General features: G+C 52.8%; 8 protein-coding genes across 8 annotated transcripts; 5 read left to right on the forward strand and 3 right to left on the reverse strand.

Moving 5' to 3' along the window:
* Positions 1-1390: 1390 nt before the first annotated feature.
* Positions 1391-2173, forward strand: UCRPA7_5346 (putative methyltransferase type 11 protein; the record flags this gene model as incomplete). Its single annotated transcript, XM_007917893.1, has 1 exon — positions 1391-2173. One exon carries the CDS (start codon positions 1391-1393, stop codon positions 2171-2173), a length of 783 nt encoding a protein of 260 aa, XP_007916084.1.
* A 1247-nt stretch (positions 2174-3420) lies between these two features.
* Positions 3421-4583, forward strand: UCRPA7_5347 (putative exo-rhamnogalacturonase b protein; the record flags this gene model as incomplete). The annotated part of the gene is made up of 6 exons (XM_007917894.1): positions 3421-3425; positions 3485-3564; positions 3618-3859; positions 3917-3986; positions 4039-4308; positions 4561-4583. The coding sequence occupies 6 exons, from the start codon at positions 3421-3423 to the stop codon at positions 4581-4583; spliced, it is 690 nt and encodes a 229-aa protein (XP_007916085.1).
* A 951-nt stretch (positions 4584-5534) lies between these two features.
* On the forward strand, positions 5535-6593 carry UCRPA7_5348 (putative chitin synthase export chaperone protein; the record flags this gene model as incomplete). The annotated part of the gene is made up of 2 exons (XM_007917895.1): positions 5535-6344; positions 6405-6593. The coding sequence occupies 2 exons, from the start codon at positions 5535-5537 to the stop codon at positions 6591-6593; spliced, it is 999 nt and encodes a 332-aa protein (XP_007916086.1).
* Positions 6594-8564: 1971 nt separating this feature from the next.
* UCRPA7_5349 (hypothetical protein) lies at positions 8565-11030 on the forward strand (the record flags this gene model as incomplete). Its single annotated transcript, XM_007917896.1, has 1 exon — positions 8565-11030. One exon carries the CDS (start codon positions 8565-8567, stop codon positions 11028-11030), a length of 2466 nt encoding a protein of 821 aa, XP_007916087.1.
* Positions 11031-12120: 1090 nt separating this feature from the next.
* UCRPA7_5350 (putative 37s ribosomal protein mrp17 protein) lies at positions 12121-12658 on the forward strand (the record flags this gene model as incomplete). Its single annotated transcript, XM_007917897.1, has 3 exons — positions 12121-12144; positions 12209-12240; positions 12367-12658. The coding sequence occupies 3 exons, from the start codon at positions 12121-12123 to the stop codon at positions 12656-12658; spliced, it is 348 nt and encodes a 115-aa protein (XP_007916088.1).
* A 455-nt stretch (positions 12659-13113) lies between these two features.
* Positions 13114-14141, reverse strand: UCRPA7_5351 (putative defective in cullin neddylation protein 1 protein; the record flags this gene model as incomplete). Its single annotated transcript, XM_007917898.1, has 4 exons — positions 13114-13534; positions 13593-13767; positions 13822-13907; positions 14104-14141. The coding sequence occupies 4 exons, from the start codon at positions 14139-14141 to the stop codon at positions 13114-13116; spliced, it is 720 nt and encodes a 239-aa protein (XP_007916089.1).
* A 2711-nt stretch (positions 14142-16852) lies between these two features.
* UCRPA7_5352 (putative sorting nexin mvp1 protein) lies at positions 16853-19366 on the reverse strand (the record flags this gene model as incomplete). The annotated part of the gene is made up of 4 exons (XM_007917899.1): positions 16853-17062; positions 17110-17843; positions 17899-18687; positions 18865-19366. 4 exons carry the CDS (start codon positions 19364-19366, stop codon positions 16853-16855), a joined length of 2235 nt encoding a protein of 744 aa, XP_007916090.1.
* Positions 19367-20096: 730 nt separating this feature from the next.
* Positions 20097-21106, reverse strand: UCRPA7_5353 (putative 54s ribosomal protein l10 protein; the record flags this gene model as incomplete). Its single annotated transcript, XM_007917900.1, has 2 exons — positions 20097-20673; positions 20787-21106. The coding sequence occupies 2 exons, from the start codon at positions 21104-21106 to the stop codon at positions 20097-20099; spliced, it is 897 nt and encodes a 298-aa protein (XP_007916091.1).
* Between the last annotated feature and the right edge of the window lie 3522 nt (positions 21107-24628).

The following is a 24628-nucleotide window of genomic DNA, read 5'->3' on the forward strand; positions in this document are numbered from 1 at the left end:
CACCTACGAAACGCCTCAGCCCAGTCAATACTTTGACCCCCGCCGCGGCGTATGGGACATCTTCGCCTCTAACCGAGGCCTTCCCTCATCACTCGGGTCTTCACACTCCCATCTCGCATTCACCTTCAGTATACCTGCAGCAGCGCCCTAGCCCCTACAGACCGGTCCGTCATGTCAATACCCTCCTCTATCCACCACCATCAGCGAGCTTGCAGGAGTACCACCTGAGTGGCACTGCCATACCCCCGACACAGATGCACTATCAGCCTCTCGGTCGACGAAACGATATCCGCACTGGCATTGTGCCCGAGTTTCGCAATGGGCTGTTGTACAGCGGCAATGGGTTACCATCGCACTCTCTGACACCGATTCAGACGGTTCCTGGCCAGCAGAGACTGATGCCCCTAGGACAGGGTCAATATCCAAACTGAGGGGGCTCCACGACCGAGACAGGACAACATATAATTGCACGACTACTTCTTACGACACCACTACGATCTGATCCATCGATCTATCACATTTCATGTGTGTAACATTTCCAATTCGACAGCTCGATTTGCATGGCTTTCGGCGTTTTTCTGGTATCGTCAGTGACGGCCTCTACTCTACAGGCATTGACGGAACAACACCATGAGCGCCCATTCGTTGTCCCCCAACAGTGGACAACACCTTGATTTTCACAATTTCGCATCACATTATTAGACACTTAAGATCATCACCTTGCATCACTCGGAGTTTATTCTGTTCATTAAAAGGAGGCAGAAGCTGGATAAGGGATTTTGCAGAAGTGAGGGGTAAGACGACAGTGTCTTCACACAGATTCATCGGCAATCACCGTCAGAGTAACGGCTGAGGATAGCCGTGAAGAAGAGACAAGAGAATTGGAGGGCTTCAAAGCTCCCAGAGGTGGTTTGTCTCCAGCGCTTTGCCTTGAGGAAGTGAGAATTCCTCAGGATTTGCTACGATAGTAGATAGATGAAAAGAGAAACCGTCAGCAATGGCGCGATTGCAGTTGCACTCAGACTTCTGATGGCGTAATTGTGTTTACTTCAGGATAAAATTCCGTTATCAACTCTTGCACATGTTGTCCCATAAGACATTTTCAGAAGATTAGAGACGTCTCTCTTAGCTTGATCACACAACTCCCGGCGTATTTGACGGAAGACAAGGCCATGTACCTTGGGGATGCCTGCCGGTTGAGTCACGCCGATTGCTATATACTCCTTGCAGCGACCCCGCCATATTGAGTACTTGACAGCTGCATGTTATAAAATAGTGAATGGCAATTGTCTGCCTTGCTACCGACCTCGAAATGCCATCGCAGGAGACGGAATTACTGCTCCCTCTCTTTTCTAGGCACAGACGGTAGCAGCCAGCCAGCCAGCCAGCCATGTCGTCGCAGAACATCTACGACCAGGCGGATTTCTTCGCCAACTACGCCGGCATCGACCGCTCGGTGCTCGGGCTCGCCGGCGCCCCTGAGTGGCCACGCCTGCGCGCCCTGCTGCCGGACCTGGCGGGGCGCCGCGTGCTCGATCTCGGGTGCGGCTTCGGCTGGTTCTGCCGGTGGGCGCGGTCAGGGGCTCCGGAGGGCGGCGGCGCGGCGGCGGTGCACGGCGTGGACCTCTCGAGCAACATGCTGGAGCGCGCGCGGCGCATGACGTCCGAGAGCGGCCTCGACGGCATCACGTACGAGCAGGCGGACCTGGAGACGCTGCCGCTGGCGGAGGCGGAGACGTACGATGTCGTCTTCAGCTCGCTCGCGCTGCATTACCTCGTGAGTCTGCCGCGGCTGGTGCGCGGGGTGCACCGCGCGCTCAGGCCCGGCGGGGCGTTTGTCTTCTCGGTCGAGCATCCCATCTTCACGGCGCCGTCGCGGCCGGGGATCGTCAAGGTGCAGGGGGAGGACGGCAAGGAGCGGCGGTACTGGCCGCTGGACGACTACCAGCGCGAGGGCCTGCGGGTGACGGACTGGCTCGCCGAGGGGGTGCGCAAGCAGCACCGCACGGCGGGCACGTACATTGGGTTGTTGCTGGAGGCGGGCTTCGAGCTGACGGCGTTTGACGAGTGGTTCCCGCGCGACGGGGAGCTGGCGGACAAGCAGGAGTGGGAGCGCAACGAGATGGTCAAGCCTACGTTTCTGCTTGTGAGGGCTGTGAAGAAGGCTGTCTGATAGAACGGCTTCAATGTCTCTACTATTGCCCTACCTAGGTAGTTTACTTCCAATGGTCTAAGAGGGGGAGGATGATGAGTACCCTGGAAATTGTCTTGCTTTGGACCTACTCCTACTCTTCCGTCAGAGGTCAATAACGCTTAGACTCATAGCGTTAAAGATAATGAGACGAATACCATAACACCTATTGAGACCTCGAACATTCTGAAATTGCAATAAACAAAGCATGAGGACTGCATGATACCCCTGATGATAACCCTGAAGAGCTAGCCCGGACCCCGGGCATCGGGACATTTCTGTACGGCAGTCAAGCTTCCCCGCAACGCTCCGCACCGTTGACCCTATCTATCTGGGGATGTGATCTCATGGCCGCACAGTGGGGATGCAATCATGGAGTCAATCTGGAAATCTCTTTGATTCGTGCAAAATCCCCCCAGTTCTTGGGGGTTCGCCCTCGTATAGTGCATTCCCGCCTGTCAGTAAACTTCCCCTGCCCGCCGGGCCGGAGGGCATATGCCCGAATGACGATGGATGGGCTCGTTGATTAAAGTCAATAGAAGTTCTCCCCACGGGCCGGTCTCGCTAGCCAACCAATACTCTGATATAGACCAGTGTTTATTTGTATAGAGAGTATCCGACAACTTCCAATTGACTTCCTTTGTTCATGATGCGGCCGTCATGGACCCTGGCCATACTGGGCTGCATTCTCGCGCCGGTTGCAATTGCGGAAAAAGAGCCGGGTTGTAGGAAGACGTGTACAGTCAAAGCTAGCGGCACCAATGTAACAGACGATGCCCCTGCCATTCTCGAGGCATTTCACAAGTGTGGGCGTGGTGGGAGGGTGGTTTTCAAGCCAACAACATACTACGTCAACTCCGTTCTGAATATCACTTGGCTAGAGGATGTTGATATCGACATACAAGGAACTCTACTAGTAAGATTACAACTTCTTTGAGGGAGACAAGATTGCTGAATGGCTTCCACAGTGGAGCACTGATATCACATATTGGCTCAACCACTCGTTACCGGTCGGATATCAAAACCAGTCGACGGCGTTCGTCCTGGGCGGAAATAATGTTCGAATAGATGGCCATGGAACGGGCACATTTGATGGCAACGGAGACTATTGGTACGAGTGGATCAAGAAGCAACCTAATACTTCGAATTACCCCGGTCGACCACATGCTCTAACGTTGAATGGCTTGACGAATTCGGTCGTTCGCGGTCTGACGTTCCTGAGAAGTCAGATGTGGTAAGTTGAGGCCTCTTGTGTTGTTTGTTTCCATTTTGAGCTAATTTGGCTGCCCTCAGGACAATGTCTATTATCTACTCTCACCCTGTCGAGCTTGATAGCATCCTCGTGAATAACACGGGGAATCGAGTTTCTAGCTGTATGTTGGACATGCCATAACGGATGTATAGCAACTAATTCCTCCCTGTTTAGCTAACACTGATGGCGCCGACACGATTCGCTCATCACACATTACGTTCAACAACTGGACTGTCTATAACGGAGACGATAGTCTTTCCATGAAGGCCAATAGTACCGACATTACCATAACCAACTCCCGGTTTTACAATGGACTTGGCATAGCGATTGGGAGCATTGGGCAGTATAAAGGCCAGTTTGAAACGGTCGAGAGGGTCCGTGTTGACAACATAACCTACAAGAATACTCTACATGCTGTAAGTTTCTATCGACCCCTGTTAACGGAAATCAGTATTCATGACATTGATCTCCAGGTATACTTCAAGACATGGACGGCGGATCAAAACGGCTATCCGCCAAATGGAGGAGGTGGCGGGCTAGGATGTGAGTCTACGACATCGATCACAGAGAACAGACGTTGACAACAACAACACAGTTGCTGCTGACATGACATTCGACAACTTGAATGCAAACGCAATGCGAGGCGCTGCCTTTGCGATATCTCAGTGCACCCGCTTCAGTGGCGCGCCAGGAGTCGGCAACTGCACCAACTCGCCCTTCCAGATCCGTGATGTGACCATCGATGGCCTGACGGGGACGACTGCTTCAACTCGCGTAGCCAGTTTGCAGTGCAGTGCTGTTGCGCCGTGTACCAATATAGGATTGCTTGATGTCGACTTGTACTTGACCAACGGCACCGAAGCTGGTGAGTATTTGTGTGGAAACGTTGTCAATCCTGAAGGGTTTAACTGCACCGGGTCGCCGTGTGTAGGCGGCAGCGCAACAGGAGAGTGCTAGTCAAGGTGAAATACACACTTGCAATAATAGACCTATAATTATCATCATTGCCATCATTATACCTTCAAGGAGTTGAGGACGTGTCTACTGTTGTAGCATCACCACCTTCCAAGATGGTAACTGCGTTGCCGAGGTTATGATTCCGTGACAACTACTGTAGGGAACGTCTATTACCCCAGCTGATAAGTGAAAGTATCGCTCGGCTCATCTATAGTATATCCTCCATTTTTGTGTATCAAGGGCTATAATAAGGAGTTGGAAGGATCCATTGTCCACGCGTATACTATGCAGTAGATGGAGCCAAGGGGGGAAGCGCCGGTCCCGATTGGGTTTAGGTGCCGAGACGTTGCGTCTTGATTGAGAGTGAACAGAAATCTTGGAAGAGAGTTGCAGTGCCGCCCAGGTGCCAGGTGGCCGTCAGGTGGCCCCACCTGCCCTGATGCCCTGCCCTTGCTTTTTTTTTCTGCGCTACAGAAGCAACACGGGACTGGCTGGGCTGGCTGGCTAGTGGCCCGACCCCCTTCCAAGGTTCTCTACTTCAGCCCTCAACGCCAGACAAGTAGCAACCAACTTTCCCGGCCCAGCAACCATCAAGCAACGCCCCGACACTCGTTCGTTCACCATCCACATCCATCCATTACCCAACCGCACGGTTGGCCAAACATCCCACCCTCGTTAATACCCCTCCCGACTCTCGCTCTGTCTAGTCTATTGTGTGTGTGTGTGTTTTCTTAATGACCTTGTAGTCCTTGTTTGAGAAGAAATACGGTAGCCCTTACTGCTATCCCCCTCGAGACATCGATCGCCATTCTACATTCCAGTCGAGCCTAGCCTCCCGTTTTCCAACCCGCCTAGAAAACCTCGTATTCCCGCCCTTCGTGTCCCAGCATAGCGTCACCTCTCTCGTTCACTCATCAACATCCCTATTGTTATTGCTGCGACGACATCCATTTGGGGGGGATCATTCTGAGGTGGAAGGGATCGAAGCAATCGCCAAATCCGACGACAAAATCAATCGCTCGCGCGTCGGACCACGCCTCATTTCGTCTCCCGATCACTCGTTTCTTGCCGACGGCCCTCCAAGTCTTTCTTCGTCGTACCTGAATTGACGAAGGAGGCTCCTCAGTTGTCGCCATGTCTTTTGGTGACTTCACCAGCATCTGCCACACGGCACCGCTGCCGTTGTGTGCTGCAGTCGGACCCATCACGTCCATCTCGAGCGGCGTGGGAATCGAGCCCGACTGCTACGCACGGAATATCGAACTGGCAAACACCATCATCTTCCAGGGCGCCGCCAGTGCCATGCACATCGTTGCCCTGGTCATGACCGTCACCATGATTCTGCACGTCCGGGGCAAGTTCACAGCAGTTGGCCGGAAGGAAATAACGACCTTCTTCTACCTCTACATGCTTCTGACCTTCATGTCCCTCATCGTCGACGCCGGAGTCGTTCCCCCCGGCTCGGACCCGTACCCCTACTTCGTCTCTGTTCAAAATGGTCTTGCCTCTGCTCTCATCACCTGCCTTCTGATCAACGGCTTTGTGGGCTTCCAGCTTTATGAGGATGGGACGCCGCTCTCGCTATGGATGATCCGTCTGAGCTCTCTTGTCGCATTCATCATCACCTTCCTCGTATCGTTGGCCACCTTCAAGACATGGGCAGGCCTGGGCCCCACGAAGACTATTGGACTATTCATTGTCCTCTACCTGTTGAATGGTGTCGAGCTGCTGGTGTACGTTGTGATGCAGATCCTGCTTGTCACGCGCACTCTGCAGGACCGCTGGCCACTGGGAGACATCACCTTCGGCATCTTCTTCTTCGTTGCCGGCCAGGTCATTCTCAACGCCTTCAGCGCACCGATCTGCGAGGCTGTCAGCCACTACGTGGATGGGCTCTTCTTCGCCACGACTTGCAATCTCTTGGCAGTCATGATGGTTTACAAGGTTTGTTCCATGCTCCTTCCTTCACAACACATACTGGTGCAAACACTAACGCTGTGGCAGTACTGGGATTCGATCACTAAGGAGGATCTGGAATTCTCGGTCGGCACAAGGATGAACAACTGGGAGGTCAAGGAGCTGCTACCCGAGGACGAGAGACGAGCCACCGTGTACGGCGACGACCCGTATGGCCAGTCCAGCGCGTACGACCATGCCTACTCGCCAAGCAACAACAGGTACTCCAAGTACTGATTCTCATTATTGCTGCTCTCCCGTGGAAGACGCATGGAGCCGGCGTTGGTTCGATTTGAGGCTATTTGCTTGAAGAGGATACTTGTATAGACATGGCACCCGTTGTTTCAAGCCAAGAAAAAGAACATTTACCTACAAGGTTGCATCAGCGAATGGAATGGCGTTTTGAGGCGGTCTCTGCTTTTTCTCAGGAGGGAACAACTGGATAGCTGGTGGGAGCGCAAAGGCTCTGGGGCACAACGGTTCATAGGACTTTTTTGATAATGCTTGATTCGTATAATCCTATAGGATTAGCCCGTATATAATATACTGTACTTGACACAAATTGCACCTGCAACTCTAGAACTCGTGATCTCGGTACGTGATATGGTTTCTGCTACTTCAGATGTTCGACTGCTTAGTAGCATGTAGCAAATGCCGGAGGGGCTGCCAAACAGCCGTTGTAGTCATAAGATGCCTATGGTATAGGGAGTGTTGTAGCACACTATATGCCCAAGCCCGCCAAAGACACTTGATAATATAGGGCCGAGTCTCATCGTGTGTCTGCGTCGTGTTCACCTAATGAGCCATTCTATATATTGGGAGAGACACTCTAGGCATTATAATGTCTCGTCTGACTTGGATCGCGTAATGATGTGCTACACGAGACACACGATAGTCAGATGTTGCATTAGGCTATATGCCGGAGCAGTAAGGACTTATACCAGACGCGAGCTGGCATTGGGTCTTTGGGCCTTGGGTCTTGGGTCTTGATACTCGTCGCGAGCCGGATTTGCTCTGATTGCCGCAGGGTTGAGGTTAATTCACCTGCCTTATACACTAGAGTAATCAGCTACCTACTAGAATACTATGCAGTACCTTCGGTAGTTGGCATCCAAGCGAGCCATTCCATCTCAAGAAAGGAAGAAAGAAAGGACAGAAAAGAAAGAAAGAAAAAGAAAGAGAGAGAGTAGGAGGGGAGCGTATAGCGCACGGGCCACATTGCGCTTTTTCGTACCTACATGTACCTAGCGGCCTAGGTACTGCACAAGACGCTAATGGATGAGGTTATTGCCCAGCTTGCTGCACTGGGTTTAGGTGGTTTAGGTGCAGCAAGCAGGCCATGTGCCTAATCAACCTGCTACAGCTGGTACGCTAAGCTACAGTGAGTTATTATTTCCATCACGGGCAGCCAGCACTGCACAACCGAGATTCCATCTCATCACATCAAACCTTTGCAACTTTGGAATCTCGCTCACCACCACGACGCAACTCGCGGCCAGCCAGGCTTTGGCAAGCGACGGGTCCAACGTCGAGGAAAACAAGTATTACTCACTGACTGACTGACTGACTGGTGGTGCAGCGGCATGCTGAGAGTGCGGTACGTGGCAGTTTCCTGTTGATATACCCTGAAAGGCATCTTCTATCTTCTATTTGCATCATACACTCACTCGATCTGGCGTCGTATTTGCTCAGGGCCTCAGGCCAGCCAGCGCATGAGGCTATTGCAGTGCTACCTACGTATCGCATCGCATCGCTTTCCCCGTCCCATGCCTAGTGCATTGCATTATCTGCCTACCTGCAGTCGCATCCACCACCCCCCTGGGATACCTGGGATATGCGCGTCTCCAAACTCTATCTCAAGGCTGGTTCCCTGGAAATCTGGCATCACAAAAACCCTCACTCACTGGCCATGCTTTTTACTTTATCTTTCCTTTGCACTCCTGCCTCGCTCGTACCGTCTGATTGATCTTATGATGACTGCTCTCCTGCTTATTTTATCATCCTATGGCGCTTCCACACTTTACTAAGATCCCCCCACTCTCTTAAACCTTATATATATATAACATAACAACCACATCCACGCTGCACACATCAGCACTTAGGAAAAGCCTGCGTCCTTTTTACTAATCACATTCAAACAGCATTGTCAGGCACCTCTGAGCAGTCTTTACCAGAAGATCCTCCGGTGCTTTTGGTGCGGTGCTGACAATGGCGGACAAGAGCGCCCTGTGGTCCGATATTGAGGCCAACTACTGGGCCCAGCTCAAAGACGTGCGCCTGGCGGAGGACAAGGAGATTGCCGAGGAGCGGGACCAGCTGGTCGAGAGCCGCAAGATCAAGCTGACCAAGCTCTACCACGAGCGCCACCAGCTTGCCACTGCGCTCAGCAACATCCGCAAGCAGATCAACGAGGAGGAGACCGAGCTCGACGAGCTCGAGCAGTCGTACGAGGACCTGCGCGACAAGGTGCTCGACGATCGCCAGAAGGACGACGAGGACCGCCGCGCCTGGTTCCGGCGGCATCGCGGAAATGGCGGCGCCAACGAGAAGCGGGCTGGTGGGCAGGAGGAGGTCGTCGACGTGGACATGGGCGAGGACAGCGTCAATGGGGCCAGCAGCATCGACGCATCTAAGGACGGCGTACGACAACGGCTGTACGAGGAACCTCGAGGAAACAATCTGTCATCAGCACCGCCAGATGGGCCCCAGAACTACGCCTACAGCACTGCAGACCCGTCCGTGGCCCCTGAGGAGCCGAATGCTGTCGAGGTGTGGAATGCAGACGGGGCCAAGATCGGCCGCGTAGAGCACATCGGCTTCAGCAATCAATGGGTGGACAAGATTTTGAAGATGCCCATCAGGCGTCGCGTGCAGATTCGGGCTGGTCGGAAGATGACGCCCGAACAGCTGGAGAGCATCTACGAACCTAGTGACAGTAAGGGTGCTAAGTGGTTGAGCTGCATGATCCAGGCCACAGGCCAGATTCAGGCGGAGCCGTGCCGCAGCTGCTCTAAAGGACCAGCTGTATTCTCCGACTGCGTGATCGTCGGAGGGCCGGATTTCCCAAAGTGTGGCAACTGCGAATGGAATCGCCAGGGCTGCCAAGGTGCGACTCCCGGTCCTCAGCCTCTGCAGAACAGTAGTCAGTCGCTGTCTCCTAGCACGGGATTCAGGTACGCCCAGAATGCATTCAATGGAAGCTTCACGGCTGTCAACGATCTGGCTAGTAGGAATTCCACGCCGAAGGGGTCACGGCATTCGTTGCCAAACGGAGCCGGCAAGCATCAGCCTCAAGCCTCTCAGCAGGATCCGGGCACGCCAGCGAGCGATGGCGAGGACGAAGGGGTAGATGATACGATCATGGATGCGGGCCCCGAGATAACGCGCGAGACGCTCACGCTGCGTCATGACGGCACTATGTATACGGCACCCGAGATCATGCGCGGCGTCCCCATTGCTCGAATCACGCCAAGCCATCCGTACTGGGAACCCAGCTGGAAACCCCTCGAAGAGTCCATCCAAGCGCGTCTTGATTCATGGAGGGAAAAGCTCGCTCAGCAGCTGCGTGACAAGGAAAAGCACTTTATGGCAGGGCGTCAAGTCAACCGTGGCACAGCTATCATGGACTTTTTGAAGAACGGCTCCATCCACCCGTATCAGTTCATCGCCAAGCCATGGTTCACCACAAGTCTATTCACATACGATACCGTTTATCGGCTTGTTGCTATTCTCGATGAGCTTCCTAAACTTGGTATCACAGTATCACCTCTTGATTGGGCTCGTCAACGGATGCACGAGCTCTATTTGGAACAGGGAGAGCAGTTCAACGTGGCCAAGACAGTTCATGACTTCTACCATGACCCGAAGCTCGCATATCTACGGCACAAGGCCGGACACCGAAGCATTGGCCGACCTGCCGGTATGAAGCGTGGAGAAAAACGCGGCAATCATCGAAAGGTGAGCCAGAAGCGTAAGGAATCGGCGTCAGTATCAGCAACCCCTGATGGGAAGAGGAAGAAGCGGCGGTATTCGTCCGCGGGCAGCTCACACCACGGAACGCCTTTGGAACGGGAACAGCCTCCTGACTTGGCCATGATGCCGCGCCATAGCGGTATCCCACCGATTCAGCCACGACCTTCCGACCTACCTAGTGCGCCATTGCAGCAGACTCCCGTTCTTGGCAGCACGGGTGTTCCTGGGCGATCCTCAACAGTGTCGGACGTGCCGGACGACTTCGAGACCAGCGGCTACACCACCAGCGACTCATTTAGCAGAGACAAGGTGATGAAAGTCGACTGGCGCGTGTACCAGATCAAGACGGCGTCTCAGACGACCAATACAGAGATTACGCAGTACTGGCACTGGGTCGACACCGTCCAAGACGACGACGGGACCAAGATCGAGCACATGTTTGAGCACCAGGTGCTGCGCGACGTGGATCCTCCCAGCTGGGGCGTCTACAAGGAGCCCATCGACTTCCACCTGCGGCTCAAGGAGATCGAGTACATTGAGTGGGCGCCCGAGTGCCAGAAGATCATTGTCCACACAAAGGAGATCCCGGACGTTGAGTACCGGGGGAATGTGCTGGCGCACTTCAAGCGGAACCGTACGAAGAAACGGTTCCTGAGCTTTCTCAACCGCAGAGGCGTGGATATCAGGAAAGGCGACGCGTAAGTTTGGCACTACCATTGCCAGCAGGTAGCTTATTGGCAGACCGACAGAAAATGCTGACTCTTCACAGTCCCCAAATCGAGTACACTTGGAATAGCACAGAGTCCGAACTACTCCCCGATGACGATTCCGAGTAGGAAATGGACAGCTCGAGTGAGGAGATCTAAGTACGACAGTGATCTCCAAGCTGGACGGAGCCACAAGCTTGATTCCACCGCATAGCAAGAGGATTTTCAAACTCGAAGAAGAGCTGTTTGATTATGTACGATTGGTGGCATTATATAGTTTTGGGATGCGGATGCTCAACAGACTCTCACGAGGCTCATAGGACGTTTTTTAAACTGGGAAAGGATGGCCAAATGGAAGAAATGGCGTACGGAATAATGGATGGAAGACCAGGCCATGATGTCTTTTAGGGCGTCAACTTTTCCTTGCTTTCCACAATGATACCATCGCTGCAAGTGCAAGGGCTTCTCTTGTTTCTCTTTTCTTCTTCACGCTCAATTGCGATGATTCTTTCGCATAAAAATAATATAGTTACAACGGACCGGGAGAGAACCCGATTTCGTTGGGGACGTTAGGATGAATTCGAGAGATCCCCGGGTTGTGAGGTTGCTCTAATGATATCCGCTTCCTTCTTGGTATATCTGATTATTATGTATATAGCAGCTGTATAAGAAGACAATTCGCCATGATGAGCAGCTCTCCTGCCCCTGACTATTATTAGGGGGACGATGAGGGCAAACTCTGTACATGAAGGAGACCTTCTAGCGTCTAAGTGATTTCTCCGGGGTAGTTAGCAACGTCGATAAGAAATTCAATGGTAGAAACGGAACCCGTCTGATTCTCCTAAAGTATATTTGCAATTGATAATAATGATGCGCGGTTCTGGAGTAGGGGATATCACGATTCCGCCGCCCGTTGTCCCGCCCCGCCCAGCCAGCACCCAGCGGGACCCTGGCACCTCAGCCCAGAGCCGCCAAAAATTTCCACTGCGGCAACTTCCGCCGACTCTGCTCTGGCTCAATTGAGCACACCTCATTCTACATCGTTAAATCTTCCGACGTTCAATGTCGGCGGCGCACACGGCAAGATGTTGTACGAGTTGATAGGAATAGTAAGTCTTCGACGACTATGGAAGCTCTCTACTCCTTGTATACTAACCACTTTGCTCGCTCCAGGTCCGACCCGGCAACCTCGCCGAGGTAAAAGAGTACGCGATTCCATGCCATCCCATGCCATCCACCAGCCCATCCATCGTCATGAGCAGCGAACGCCTTCAACCAGCCCGCAATCCCCTTGACATCCCCCAAAGCTAACAGCCCCCGCCCCTCTACAGAATCGTCCTCACAGCCGGCCAGCTCGTCCTGCGGCAGGGCGGCGTGATCCGGTCCGTCGCGAACTGGGGCGTCTTTGCGCTGCCGCGCGCCATCAGCAAGCACCAGATGCGGCACCACAACGGGCACTACTTCGTGCTGCGCTACGACGCCAGCGTGGCGACGCAGGAGCAGGTGCGCTCGACGCTCGCGCTCGACCCGCGCGTCATCCGCTCGGCGAGCGTCAAGCTCGGCGACAACAGGCTCGAGACGCTGAGCAAGTTTGGCCAGATCCGCTGGGATCGGGCGATATGAGTGGGGTGGCTCTTTGTCTGGGGTGGTGCGTACGTGGAGGAGTTAGGAAGAGGAGATGGACGGTTGGACAGTAGAACGGCATGTCGTGGTGGTGGAGAGGATGGTCTGGGGAGGAGTGGCGTGAGGTGGTAATGGCTAGATGCCATCGTGCCTCGAGCCCAAAAACGGCGCCAAAACGCCTGGGCTGATGAAAAGCCCAGCCATGTGTATACATCTTTGTATGATACGGCTACAATTCTTGCGAGAATCCGACCCAACAACCAAGAGGAGGGGATGGAAATGCTTCCTTGTATAACATCAAACACACTGCTACATTCACAAGAACCAGGGAACGGAGCATAATAGAATTTGTCCTTGTCATTCCGGCTTGCACTTCAGTGATCTACTATGATATGTAGCAAAGAGCCTGCCAAACCAAATGGTGTTCGTGTCATGTCATCGTGTGATCCTGTCTCTCAGGAATCAGTGTCCATGGCGTCCCTCGCCCGATACCAAGCCACAAAGTCGTCTATGACGCCCGGCCAGGCCCCGTCCTCGCTCCAGAAACCGAGGGTCTCGTCGTCCATCGTCTTGCTTGCAAACTCGAGGGTCTGGTTCCACATGTCCTTGTTGACGGACCTCGTCCACTTCTCGCCTAAGAACTCCTTCCACAGCTTCAGCCAGTCGTGGTTTGCGGTCTGCCAGGGCCGTCCGGGCGGCGAGAAGATCATCTCCCAGAAGATCAGGGCGTTCTCCAGGCTCAGGGCTCTCTGCTCCGGCTCCTTGCACGCGACAAAGGTGTGCCGGTAGACCTTCTTGAAGTAAGCCGGGTCGGTGCCTAGCTGGGTTACTCGGCTGCGGATGGTCTGCTGTTGTGAGGCTTGGGAGGCACTGGCACTGTAGTAATACTGTAAGTCAAATGTCTGGGGAGCCATATTTGGAACATGAAGCATACCCAGCGGCCTTCCAGCCCTCCACAAAGCCTGTCCGTGTGATCTCTCCAAAGCTGGGTGCTTGAACTAGCTCGAGCGCCACGAACATCTCTGCGTTCTCCATGTCAACGCCCAGATCGGCCAGATACGCCATGGTAGACTCGGCACTGATCGCGTCGTTTGAGTCTCTTGAGAGATCTACCCATAAAATTAGCCCAGGCCCCATCTGCAGTGTATCAGCACAAGACTCACCTCTCAGCTCGTCGAACATCTTGTCCAGGGCAGCCTCCTTAGAGGCAGCACCCGCGCCACCTCCATTTGAGTTCGAGCTGAAGTATCTATGAGAGCGCAGGTCAGCTAAGCTCCCAAGATTGCATGACACGCTAAACGACAGTAGAGACAGGCGCAACATCAGTTTCGGAGACTGGCCCATCTTGTGGCGCATGGAAAGGTGTGCCACAGTTGGCTGTTCGATCTGAGCTGCGACTGGATTTTGGGAGGGCTGGGTTGCGTTTGATTCATGGAGCAGCATACCCGGCACCCTTCTTCTTGCGACCTCGTTTCGCCGGCATCGTTGCAGTAGCTGGACGTGTATCCGGCTGAGCTTGTCTCGGGGCGAGGATGGTCGGAGGTTCTTCTGGTCGACTGGGAGTTGAGCTGGCTACCAGAAAGGAAGAGGACCGGGGGAGGTCGGTTGCTGGAGGAGTCGGCGCGGCAGTGTCATCGCCGCTGGTGGTGGATTTTCCAGAAAGCCGGCGTTTGTCCCTGGGAGAGCGCTTGCCGAAGCACATTTTGTTTGAAGCTTGTGGGCGTGATTTCTTAGGCTAACAAAGGGAAGGTGCAGATTTGTGAGGCAGCCATCAGGCTCTTGCCGTGGAAATCATGGACTCCCGCAGATGGAAGCCACGACTGGTCCTATCCAAACTCTGTTCGTCTGCTGCCAGGAACCGGGAACCCGTCTGCCTCCCCTTTTGGTTCACAGGTTGGCCTCTTCCACTCTCCACCAGAACCAATTGCGCCCACTTCAACCTAACTGGCGCCTTTCCCGGTATCAGACGTCAACCTCGTGATCTTGTCTCCCTCTCCCCGAAGCTCCTGGAAGCTCGAACAGGTCTCCAGCTCCAAATTGGCAGGGTATAGTTGTCGTCACCGGAAGCCGGACAGAACCAGTTTAAGTCGATCAAGACAATGCGCCGAAAAAGAGGTGTCCAACGTCTCGACGAAGGGCAAAGAAACCAAAGGTGAAACCAGAAATACACTTACGCGTCGGCTGCTACGTCCAATTTGAAGTTGGCATTCTTCAAGAACTGTTTTATCCGGGACCGCGACATTAGCAACAGGGTCAACAATGGTCCGGGCTCCACAACAGGGCCGTCTATGTTAGACTCGAAGGAGGGGGTTATGTAGCATCAGAAGAAAAGGAGGATGAGATGAGGCTGCCGAGGTACAACACGTTGCGCGCTCATACACACACGCTGCTGGTCACGGCATACAAGACTCGAGACCGGGCGCCTTGGATGGGAGGTAAGGGGATGGTTCAAGTGCATGGACGGAAGACATGGGAGGGCCCGGTCCATGGATCGTTGACTGAGGTCGGGATCGGTGGAGTGGAAAGGAGAGAGCCAGAGAGCCAGAGAGCGAGAGAAGGAAGCTAGACTCACACGCAGGGCTGTCTTATCGTTGGCGCCGGTAGCCGCAACGAACTGCGATACAACCTGGGCCTTTTGGGCGCTGGTTAAAGAGGGCATCTTGACCGCCACCTGGTTGGACGGGGGCGGTATGATTGGAGTAACGGCAGGCGCAGGGCAGCCAGGCAGGTGTGGAGTACGGTGATAGGGGAGCAAGCAGAACAAGTCGTCGATATTCGTCGATATTGTTGCGTAGCGGTAGGACGCTTGTTCTGAGACGTTTCCCTCTTTGCCTGTCGGCCCGAATATCTGGTACGGAGTGGCTCTCCCGCGGGGGGGTTCCAGCACAGGCGCGCACAGCACGCACAGAATGCACGCACAGCTCGGTATGTACAGTACGAAATCCCGCCGCAGCAAGTCTCCCAGAAGCAACGACAGGTCGGGTCCCTGGCTGGCTGGATCCGGATCTGCGGGAAGACGGGGGTCGACCTAGCGTCAGATCTAAGGCAGGCCGGTGCGGATATAGGCTTCAGGTTCGAAGCTGGGCGGATTCAGGCGCTGGACGAGGATGTGGTCGGGGGAAAACAGCCGAAGCCGGGTTCAAGGAAGATGAATGAGGAGGAGGAGGAGGAGGATGGACGTTGGGCTGCAGCCATTCGACGAGGCTGAAGGCAAGAGGAAGAGCTAGCTAACACCACACATATCAGGGCAAGGGTTGTCTAACACCACCAGAATGTTACGCCGCCGCCTTGATTGAACGAGACCATCCGATGGCAGAGGTACAGTAGGTATGGCGGGGTCAATAAGGTGGCGGTAGGAGGGGCTTGCGCCTGATCTTGTCTTGCGCCCGCCGCACAGTATTCCTCTTTCCCCACGCCTCTGCTGGACTACTCTCGACTTGGTTTTAACATCTGCAAGTTTATCGTAACTAACTCTAAGGTGGCCGTTGAGCTCACATACTTCTGACTGCACTCCTCTTCGATCGTGGCAGCCGTCTCAAAGTGCTACACGTGACTGGTCTGGTCAGCGCATAACTGCATCCGGCCCCTGTAACATTTCTCCTTCGCGGGAAACAAAGCACAGGATGGCAGGTAGAGTACAATTACAGCCGCTCGGGCGTACTGCGGTGTGCGGTGTGCGGATGTGCCCTTGCAGCGTCGTGTTAGGGTGAGACAGGCGGGACGGCCATTGTCTCCGATGGGCTAAGGCAGGACGCATGACTGCAGATCTTATAGTGCTGTTTCCCCAATGGATGAATAGGGGGACGTATACACTGACTGATGTTCGGGTTGTATTTTCTGCGAGATGCCTAATATCTTACTCACTACTACTGCCTGGCCCCAACAACCGCAGCTTCAATGCCTCAAGAAAACAGTGACAATCGACAGACAGACAGACGAAAATCAAAGGGGTATAGCGTGGCAGGGACAGTACTCCCCTGCCTCGAATGTGTATATACACCGCCAGTGGTTGTAAAGAAAAAAAGAACAGATGGCCTGAGACAATCAGGCAGAAACAACAGCAAACTCCTCCCGGTGCAATGATGAAATGATGCTTGCCCAGCTCCTGGTGAGCACCTCCTTCGAACAGTCGAACATTCTCCAAAACATCTGTTTCAACGCCCCCTTCAAGAGGCTGCAGATACGCTCGAGCTTCTACTCGCCCAGTGGCATGCCCTCGAGCTCGTCAAGCAGTCGCCGCCAGTTGTCTGCAAGCATCTCGGCATACTTGACTCGCTCCTGTGCCCAGTCCTGGTTCCAGCGCGAGACATGGAACTGTGTCTGCTGGAAGTAGATGAGCTCGTCGCGAATGCACTCCTTGACAAACACAGAGCGGTTGTGCTGGTTGACAATGGACTCCTTGTCCTGTCCGGAGTGTCAATAGATGTCGAGTCGTGGTTGGTTAGACTTACCTTGATGATGGCCTCGACAACCCTCTCGATCTCCCCTGGCTTGACCATGCCTTCTGGTTTCGCCCGCAGGTTCGCCAGCTTGGTCTCGTTGGTCTGGATCCGCCGTTCCAGATACGGGATGTTGTCCTTGTCGAGACGTTCCTTGCGGTCGAAGAGATCTCGCACGCTGACTAGTGCGTCCCGCTGACGCTTCAAATCCTCCAGAACGCCCGCGTCCCATGCCTTGGACTCGTCCTCCATAAGAGTCTGGCTTGTTCGCAGGTGCTTGCTCATAGACTGCAGGCCATCGTTGAGAAGTGGGACGAGGTTTGTGTCAGTCGCGTAGGTATCAGAGGACACCTCAGTAAGCGAAGTAAGAGTGAGGGCAATGCGAGCATGGTCGGCGGCAACGCCTTCGCTGCGCTTCACGAGCCTGTCCATAACACTGCATACGTTGATGTACAGCTCGGCACTGCGTCTTACACCTGTACGCGTCCGGTCGAAGAGCTCATTCAGCTGAGGAGACAGCGACTCCTCCAGTCCAGAGGGCAGAGCACGCCCCGTGAATTCGTCTTGGACAGAGATGGTAGCTTGTTTACGCCAGACAGAGAGCTCCGTAGGCACGGTCAGGAACATAATGACCAGCTGCTCCTGACCGAGGATGGGATGACGGACAAGCGCATTCAGGAATCTAGCTAGTCCGCGTCGCCGCTTCTCGATGAAGGCGCCGTCATTTGAGAGATGGTTGCCATTGACTGCGAGGGCGTTAGTAATTTGGTGAGTTTAGAAGACCTTAGAGATGAGACATACCAGCAACGCGTTTTGGCGGAAGTAGAGGTAGCACCCTGAAAGGGTATCGCTTGTGTAGGCAGTCCAGGAGCCAGACAAAGTCGCTGTACCTCCTTATCACCTTGCTTCCACGGCGAATGCTCGACACTTCGTAATTGTGATGTTGAAACATGAACATGCCCTCCTTTTCCGGCATCAGACCGACTACGATGTTCTCCTCGACCAAGCCTCCCGTGGTTCTGCTGCCAATAGTCCTACTAGGTGTTCCTATCGGCGGCTGGTCGCCAGGTTCTCGACCGCCGTTGCCGCCAGGACCACCGAAGGGGCTTGTGATGTTGTCATTGCCGCCGGATGGTGGATTGCTATCGAAAAATCCGGCGCCCCAGCCACCAGCACCGGCCGAGCCAACCGTGAAAGAGGGCTGTTGATCTCCCCCGGCACCGGCGCCGGAGCCCGTTGTTGTTGTGGTGAAGGTCGAGGTCGTCCGCCCGGCACCGCCGGTAGGTACAGGTCCATATGCACCATTGCCATTTGTGTTCACGGGAGAGCTAGGGACATCAACAGGGACCCCATTTGTCCTTGATGGTTCGGGATGGCTGTGGTTCTTGTGCACGTCCGGCGTATTCCATGGGTCATCGGGATAGTCCATCGAGGATGACTTGAGAGTGCTCCGCACCTGCTTCGGCGACTCCGGTACTTTTGTCGGAGTGACGGGTCGCTGAGGAGGCTTTGCAGCGAGTTCGTTCGCGCGACCGAATATCTGTGCGGCACTGGAGTCTACGAGGCCAGGGAGCTTTGGATGTGGGAGGTCTGGTGGTTACGAGAGATTGGTTAGCTTCAGCTCGCAGGGCCCCACAAGAGCTTCGGCGACGGCCAATTGACGAGATTAAAGCGAAGAGATAGCAACTTGCCATTGGCAAGAGTGATAAGATAAAACGATCGACTGATTGATATCGATAGGATGGAAGTAATGGACATGAAACTTACTCTTTCGTCTCTCGTCAACCCCGTCTAAGCTCACCACCTCGCCCTCCTGCGCAAGGCCGATGAGGGCTAGGAGGACATTGAATTCGTTTCTACCCAGTGCAACCTCCCCGTTTCCCGGCGCAACAAAGCCCATGATCCGTGCCTGATCATCGGCGCTGAGCTTGGCCGCAGCCAATGTACGAGCGACGCCGCCAGAGCTGACTCGGCCTCCGCTGCCATCGCTCTGCACAACAGTATCAAACGTCTCAATATAGTTGTCCGGGACATCAGAGGCTGGGAGAAGGTTTCGCATGAGGTCTGCCCGACTCTTCTGCTTACGAGGAGTCGGCATATCCCACGGAGAGCCAGCACCACTGCCCCCTACGTCGTCCTCGTTGAAGAGAGAATTAGATGTGGACTGGGTTGTCGGACCATCGTCATCGAAGAGGGAATGGCGCGATCGGGCAAAGGACGAGTCCATGGACGGCGACTCGGCCGGCGGCGAGGAGCCAAACAGAGACATTGTTGCTTGTCTCTCTGGATTTGTAGCTCGAGACGGGTGGTAGTCGTTATATCAGGTTCGTCGGTGAGGTCCGGAAGCGGTAGGTTGTAGACCAAGCAGGCGACGGCGCTCTAGTTGCACGCAAGCGTCGTAATCGATTCGTAATGACACTACACCAGGCTGTCGCGGAACAATTGAAATGGGAGAGGAGTTGCTATGAATGCATCTATGAAGCAGAGAGCATACGCATGTCACGATCTGAGGAATCAGGCTGTCGCAATGCAAGTTCTGGCCGTAAACAAGTCGATGATGCGGCTGGAGGTGGGATGGAGATAGAAGAGGAGCTACTGCTTCAAGTACGGCAGGCGGGAAGCTTGGTTATCGGGTGGCGGGTCAGCCAATTAGAGCTTTAGCGCGTGGAACCGTTACAGAGACACAGCCTCGCTCATATCATGATCATTTCTCAGCTTTCAACTCTCGACTTATAACAGAACTACTCGTCAAAGCAAACATGAACAAGTCAATTCAAAGAGATATTTTAGCATGAATGTAAAATGGTGATGTCTACATGCATCTTGATGAAATGATCGGTGGGCCATATATTGGAACAAGCAATCTAAAGAGCCAGCAAAGGCACCTTTTCGAAGGTATGCTTCATCTTGACTTATATCCGGTAAATGGCTTTTGGTCCCAAATTTCTACAGTATACATATATGTTACATATACACGCATGAAATCTTCCTTGTCATGCTTAGAAGAGCTTGGTGTCCTCGACAACCGCCTTCTTGTTCTTGCTCGCAACAACCTGAACCTTCTTCTCCCCAGGCACCTTGAAGTACAAACTCGGCGACTCACCCGGCTTCAGCGTGTGGCTGAGGTATCCTCTGTGTGCCGGATCTCTGTAGTACTCGATATCCCAACGGCTTGTCGGATCTGGTAGCCTGTAGAAGTAAGGTCCTTTCCTAGCCTGTTCCAGCACACCTTCCACAAATTCAGCGCCGACGGGCAGCGGGACATCCGTGCTGATACTCTCCCCCTTAAGAAGTCTCCTAATTGAGTCCTTTGTGTAGTAACGAGTGAGGATTTTGCCTCCAGCTGCCTCGACCGCTTCAATCGCTGACGCGGACGCTCGAGAAACCAGAATGTCGATGGGTGTCCGTAAGTCACCCTTTCCGCGCGCCAGCAGTTTAATTCCGTCCTTGACTCTTCCAACAAGGCCGGACTGAATGAGCTCCTTGGGCGTAATCTGCTTCGTGGCGTCGATCCGTCCGGCATCGATAAAGGCTTGGAGGCGATCGAGGTTGACCTCGGCTAAGACATCGGCACGGCTACCTCAGAGTCAGCAAAGTGTGCGAGAAATTGACCTCAGCAAAGGCGTCAAGGCACGCATTCGACTGCAATTGGCGCCCGTAGCTTGTTCTATGAGACAGGCAGTACGTACTGGTTGACGAAGCCTTTCTTGCCGTGGCTAAAGATCAACGGCGTCTGACCACCTTGGAACCATGGCTTGACCTTTCCATGCTGCTTCTGGCCCTTATGACCTCGACCTGACGTTTTGCCGTACCCTGAAGAGGGACCGCGACCCTTTCGAATGCGCTTGTTGTAGGCCCCCTTGTTATCGGACAAGCTGGCGAGGATGGACGCGCTGCGCGACTGGATTGACAGTGCAGCAAACAGCGACGCGAGAGGAGATGTCGATGGGGCTGCGATAGATGCCCGGCAGCATCGGGCTGCTTGCAGCACCGGTATTCGGGGAGGCATCGTTGCTCTCTCGAATTGGACGTGGTCGAAGCTTCGAATCGTGATGCCGCAAAATTTCTGGAGCTGCCTTCGATGGATGATTAGAATGCCTGAGGCACCAAGTGCTAGAACTACGACTACCGAGTCTTCCTCTTCGGTCCACGAAACATAATTAACCCAGCCAACAATGTCACCATTACATATGTCTTCCTTCTGCAAAAAGTCGATTATAGCAATAATCGTAATGCAGTCGTAGCAGGCGACGAAAGGTCTAATTGCCTGCAGCTTCGTGACTTTTAATAGCTCACTCTATCCTAAACGAGTTATACTCTTTTCCAATTCCAACTTCAAAACAAAGCACGTGGCTGCAAGATGTCAATGACATTCTGTAATCAATTCATCTTCAGTCCATGGTCTCTGTCTTTATGACTCCCTAAAGTCTGTCCTACTGTCCGCGCCTCCAGTAATTGAAACAGAGTACGTTGGTTCAGGTTGACCAACCCACAAAAAGTTAGAATGTCCTTCCTCCCCTTGCGCATGCCGCTGGGACATCGGAAATCCATGTCTGTTCTTCTCTTCAGTCAAGCCTATTTGACTATTACTCGCCTCCCTCCTGGTCCCATTATGATTATGATGTCTTGCCAGTCCTCCCAATGCATATGCTCTTCGCCGGTGTACCATGCCAGAGCCGACACTCCGTCTTCTTGAGTTGAAAATGCCAGGCGCCATTTTCGCGAAAAGTGGTCGAATAGGTGGTATTGACACGCATACGATGCCGATCGTGCACTCGGCTATTGTCCATAGCAGCGATGAGACCAGATTGTCTTGTAGTTATTAGTGTGTTTCGATTCACGCAACGGAGGCTCGAAAACAGGGTCGCGAGATTTGAGGCTTACACGTCACATCGTATCCGTTGAGATAATGTAAGAAGGCGATCCTGATGATGTTTGCGATGGCGGCACTTCAAAGTTGGCTTCTTTAGTTCAGTGTTTCCGCGGTATCCTGCCAGACTTAACTCACAAACCACCGATGAAGAAGAGCACCGAGATAATGACCTTCTGCCTGCGTGGAAGTTGCAATTTCGCAAAGTACGGGAGTGGGACTATGCATAGGATGATATCTGTGGCGACGTTGATTGCTGAAGTCGCATACAGGAAATGGGTGAATGGGTAGCAATGAGCACCGGTGTTAGTAAACTCCCAAGCCGCTGAAACAGGAGTACACTGAAATATCGTAGCCGGCACTGAAGCGAGTACAAGTCCAATAGTTACCGCCACTGCAGTTGGATTTCATTAACCTTATATCAGGATAAACATGTAGCGAGACTGGGATTCCTTGGGGATGCTTGGAGTGCATGTCAGCTTTGACATGACATGTTCTTGGATGCTGAAAACATGACTATAAGACTATGACCGGTCTAAATAAATCTCGAGTGGTACTCACTAGTTCCATACATGAATCGGTGGAGGTTTTTGTATTGAAATATGCGTAAGTATAGAGTGATGATCGAGAGCTTCGTGAAGCAAATGGCTAGCGCATAAAAGGTATTTCCTACAAACATGAGCTTGACAAGGAAGCCGACCTCGTCTAGGATTGTCGACGGGTTCAGATTCCATATATGCTTCCCGAGCCCGTAGTTCGTGCCTAATCACATCATCAATATGATCAATCAGTGGCCATGCCGCATATTGTGAAGGACTTGCCAGCTAATGTTACAGAGCATACTACTAAAGTGAATAGAGAAGCGATAACGACGAGTACTGGAGTGACAATTTGTTAGCCACGGAGTCAACGGAAAGGTTGCTAATGAGGGACTCACAATCGTCGAGGAAGAAATGGTGCGTCATAAGTCGGCGTACAAGAAGTCTCACGCTGACGATGAAGACAATGAGACAAATTGCAGCAATGACGACGCCTCGTATCCAACCTTGAAGACTTGATCGATCTGCAAGGTCAATATTGCTAATCTGCTCCGGCGAAGGCAACATAGCCGCTGGAATTAAGCCTCTGAATGATTGTGAATATCGTCTAGACATAATAGAAATGAAGAAGGAGATAGGTTTGTCCATCGTAACTACTGAGATAAATCAGTAAAATTAAGCTAGAGGCTATGAAGGCGCATCACCAGGTTGTAGGAAAAAACATTTCGATTTGGGAGGCGCAGGACTAGAATTATTACACCACCCTTGGCACCATGATTCATGAAGATACATTCTGAGCTACCTCAATGGAAATACTGTCATCTCCGCACTTAGTTCTACGACTAGGAACGATGGATCTCATTAATTAGTTCATTCTCACTTGATAAACAGAAGTGCTAGAACGGCTTCATCTTAAGCTATTGATCCGGCCGGAAGGGGCCGGGAGTCTTGACAAGGCGGACAATCGAGTGTGAAGAACAGGTAGGTTCAGTGGCGCTTGGTGCCGGTGGGCCATGGAGATAAAGGGCCATGCTCGAAGCATGTTACTGATACATGTGTTGAGGTCATCATGAAGCCGACTTATTCGTAAATATCAAGTAGTTATGACTCTTTGAAGTCTAAGATCAAGTAGTACAGTGCCTCGATTATAGACGTACGAGTCCAATCATACCAACCCATTTCCATCTCACTTCAAAGTCCATGTAGCTAAGCAGGTCGCGAAGTCATAGCTTTCAGTTATACCAATGTTTAACGTGCCTAGGAATGAGCAAATCTAAATCTGAGGCTCAGGTATGATCTTCATAAGACCTTTGTACTGATGAGGTAGTATATCCGCAGAATTCCCGTAGTTCATTTCTAGGTTATCGTACTCAACTAGTTGCTTTAGTCTCCAAATTTGACTTTGACAACACCATGGCTATATTGCTTGAGGTACATCTTAGTCGTAGAAAGCATGAATGGCTGAGATACGAACCACTGTCATGGAACGCTTTCATCCTCTTGAATCAAGTCATTGCGTCATTCGATTCTAGAGTGAAACGGGGAGTATCTGTCTTTCTTCCATTACGGTGTCGAAACGCTCAATCTCGGTCAGAACACTCTCACACCTCAAATATCAAGGACATCATCGACCAATGTGCCGAGTTGCATATATGAATGCAACCGCACTAAAAATGCAAGCATGGAGATGCTATATTGCAACGCTCTATTTTTTATGTTGAAGATGACTTATCTAGGAATCTCTACATGCCTTGCTACTGCCACGTAACTTGAAATAAAAGGACACAAGAAAACAGCGAGGTATTGTAACTGAAAGTTTCGAGCGAAGGGCAATTAGTTATAAGAGGCAGTTGGAGATCCGCCATTGAGTTTGCCATAAGACTCGACAGAGACCTGGGCAATACTAAGATCGGATATTATTACACTGACGTGGGAGGCGACTGGAGTGTCTTAAGAGACAAGGCATTGCTATATTCGACCAGGCCAAGCCGGAGACTTTAGCGACCAGTTTTATTGACCAGCTTCAGCGGGCGCAGGGGTGCGTTTAATGGATTTAATGGGAGGAGGGGCGGGCGGGGTAGGTAAGCGAGAGCAAGGCCGGGTGGTGGCTGGTGGCTCTGAA

The sequence above is a fragment of the Phaeoacremonium minimum genome (assembly GCF_000392275.1).
Source record: "Phaeoacremonium minimum UCRPA7 unplaced genomic scaffold PA7_03_scaffold_410, whole genome shotgun sequence".
NCBI lineage: Eukaryota > Fungi > Ascomycota > Sordariomycetes > Togniniales > Togniniaceae > Phaeoacremonium > Phaeoacremonium minimum.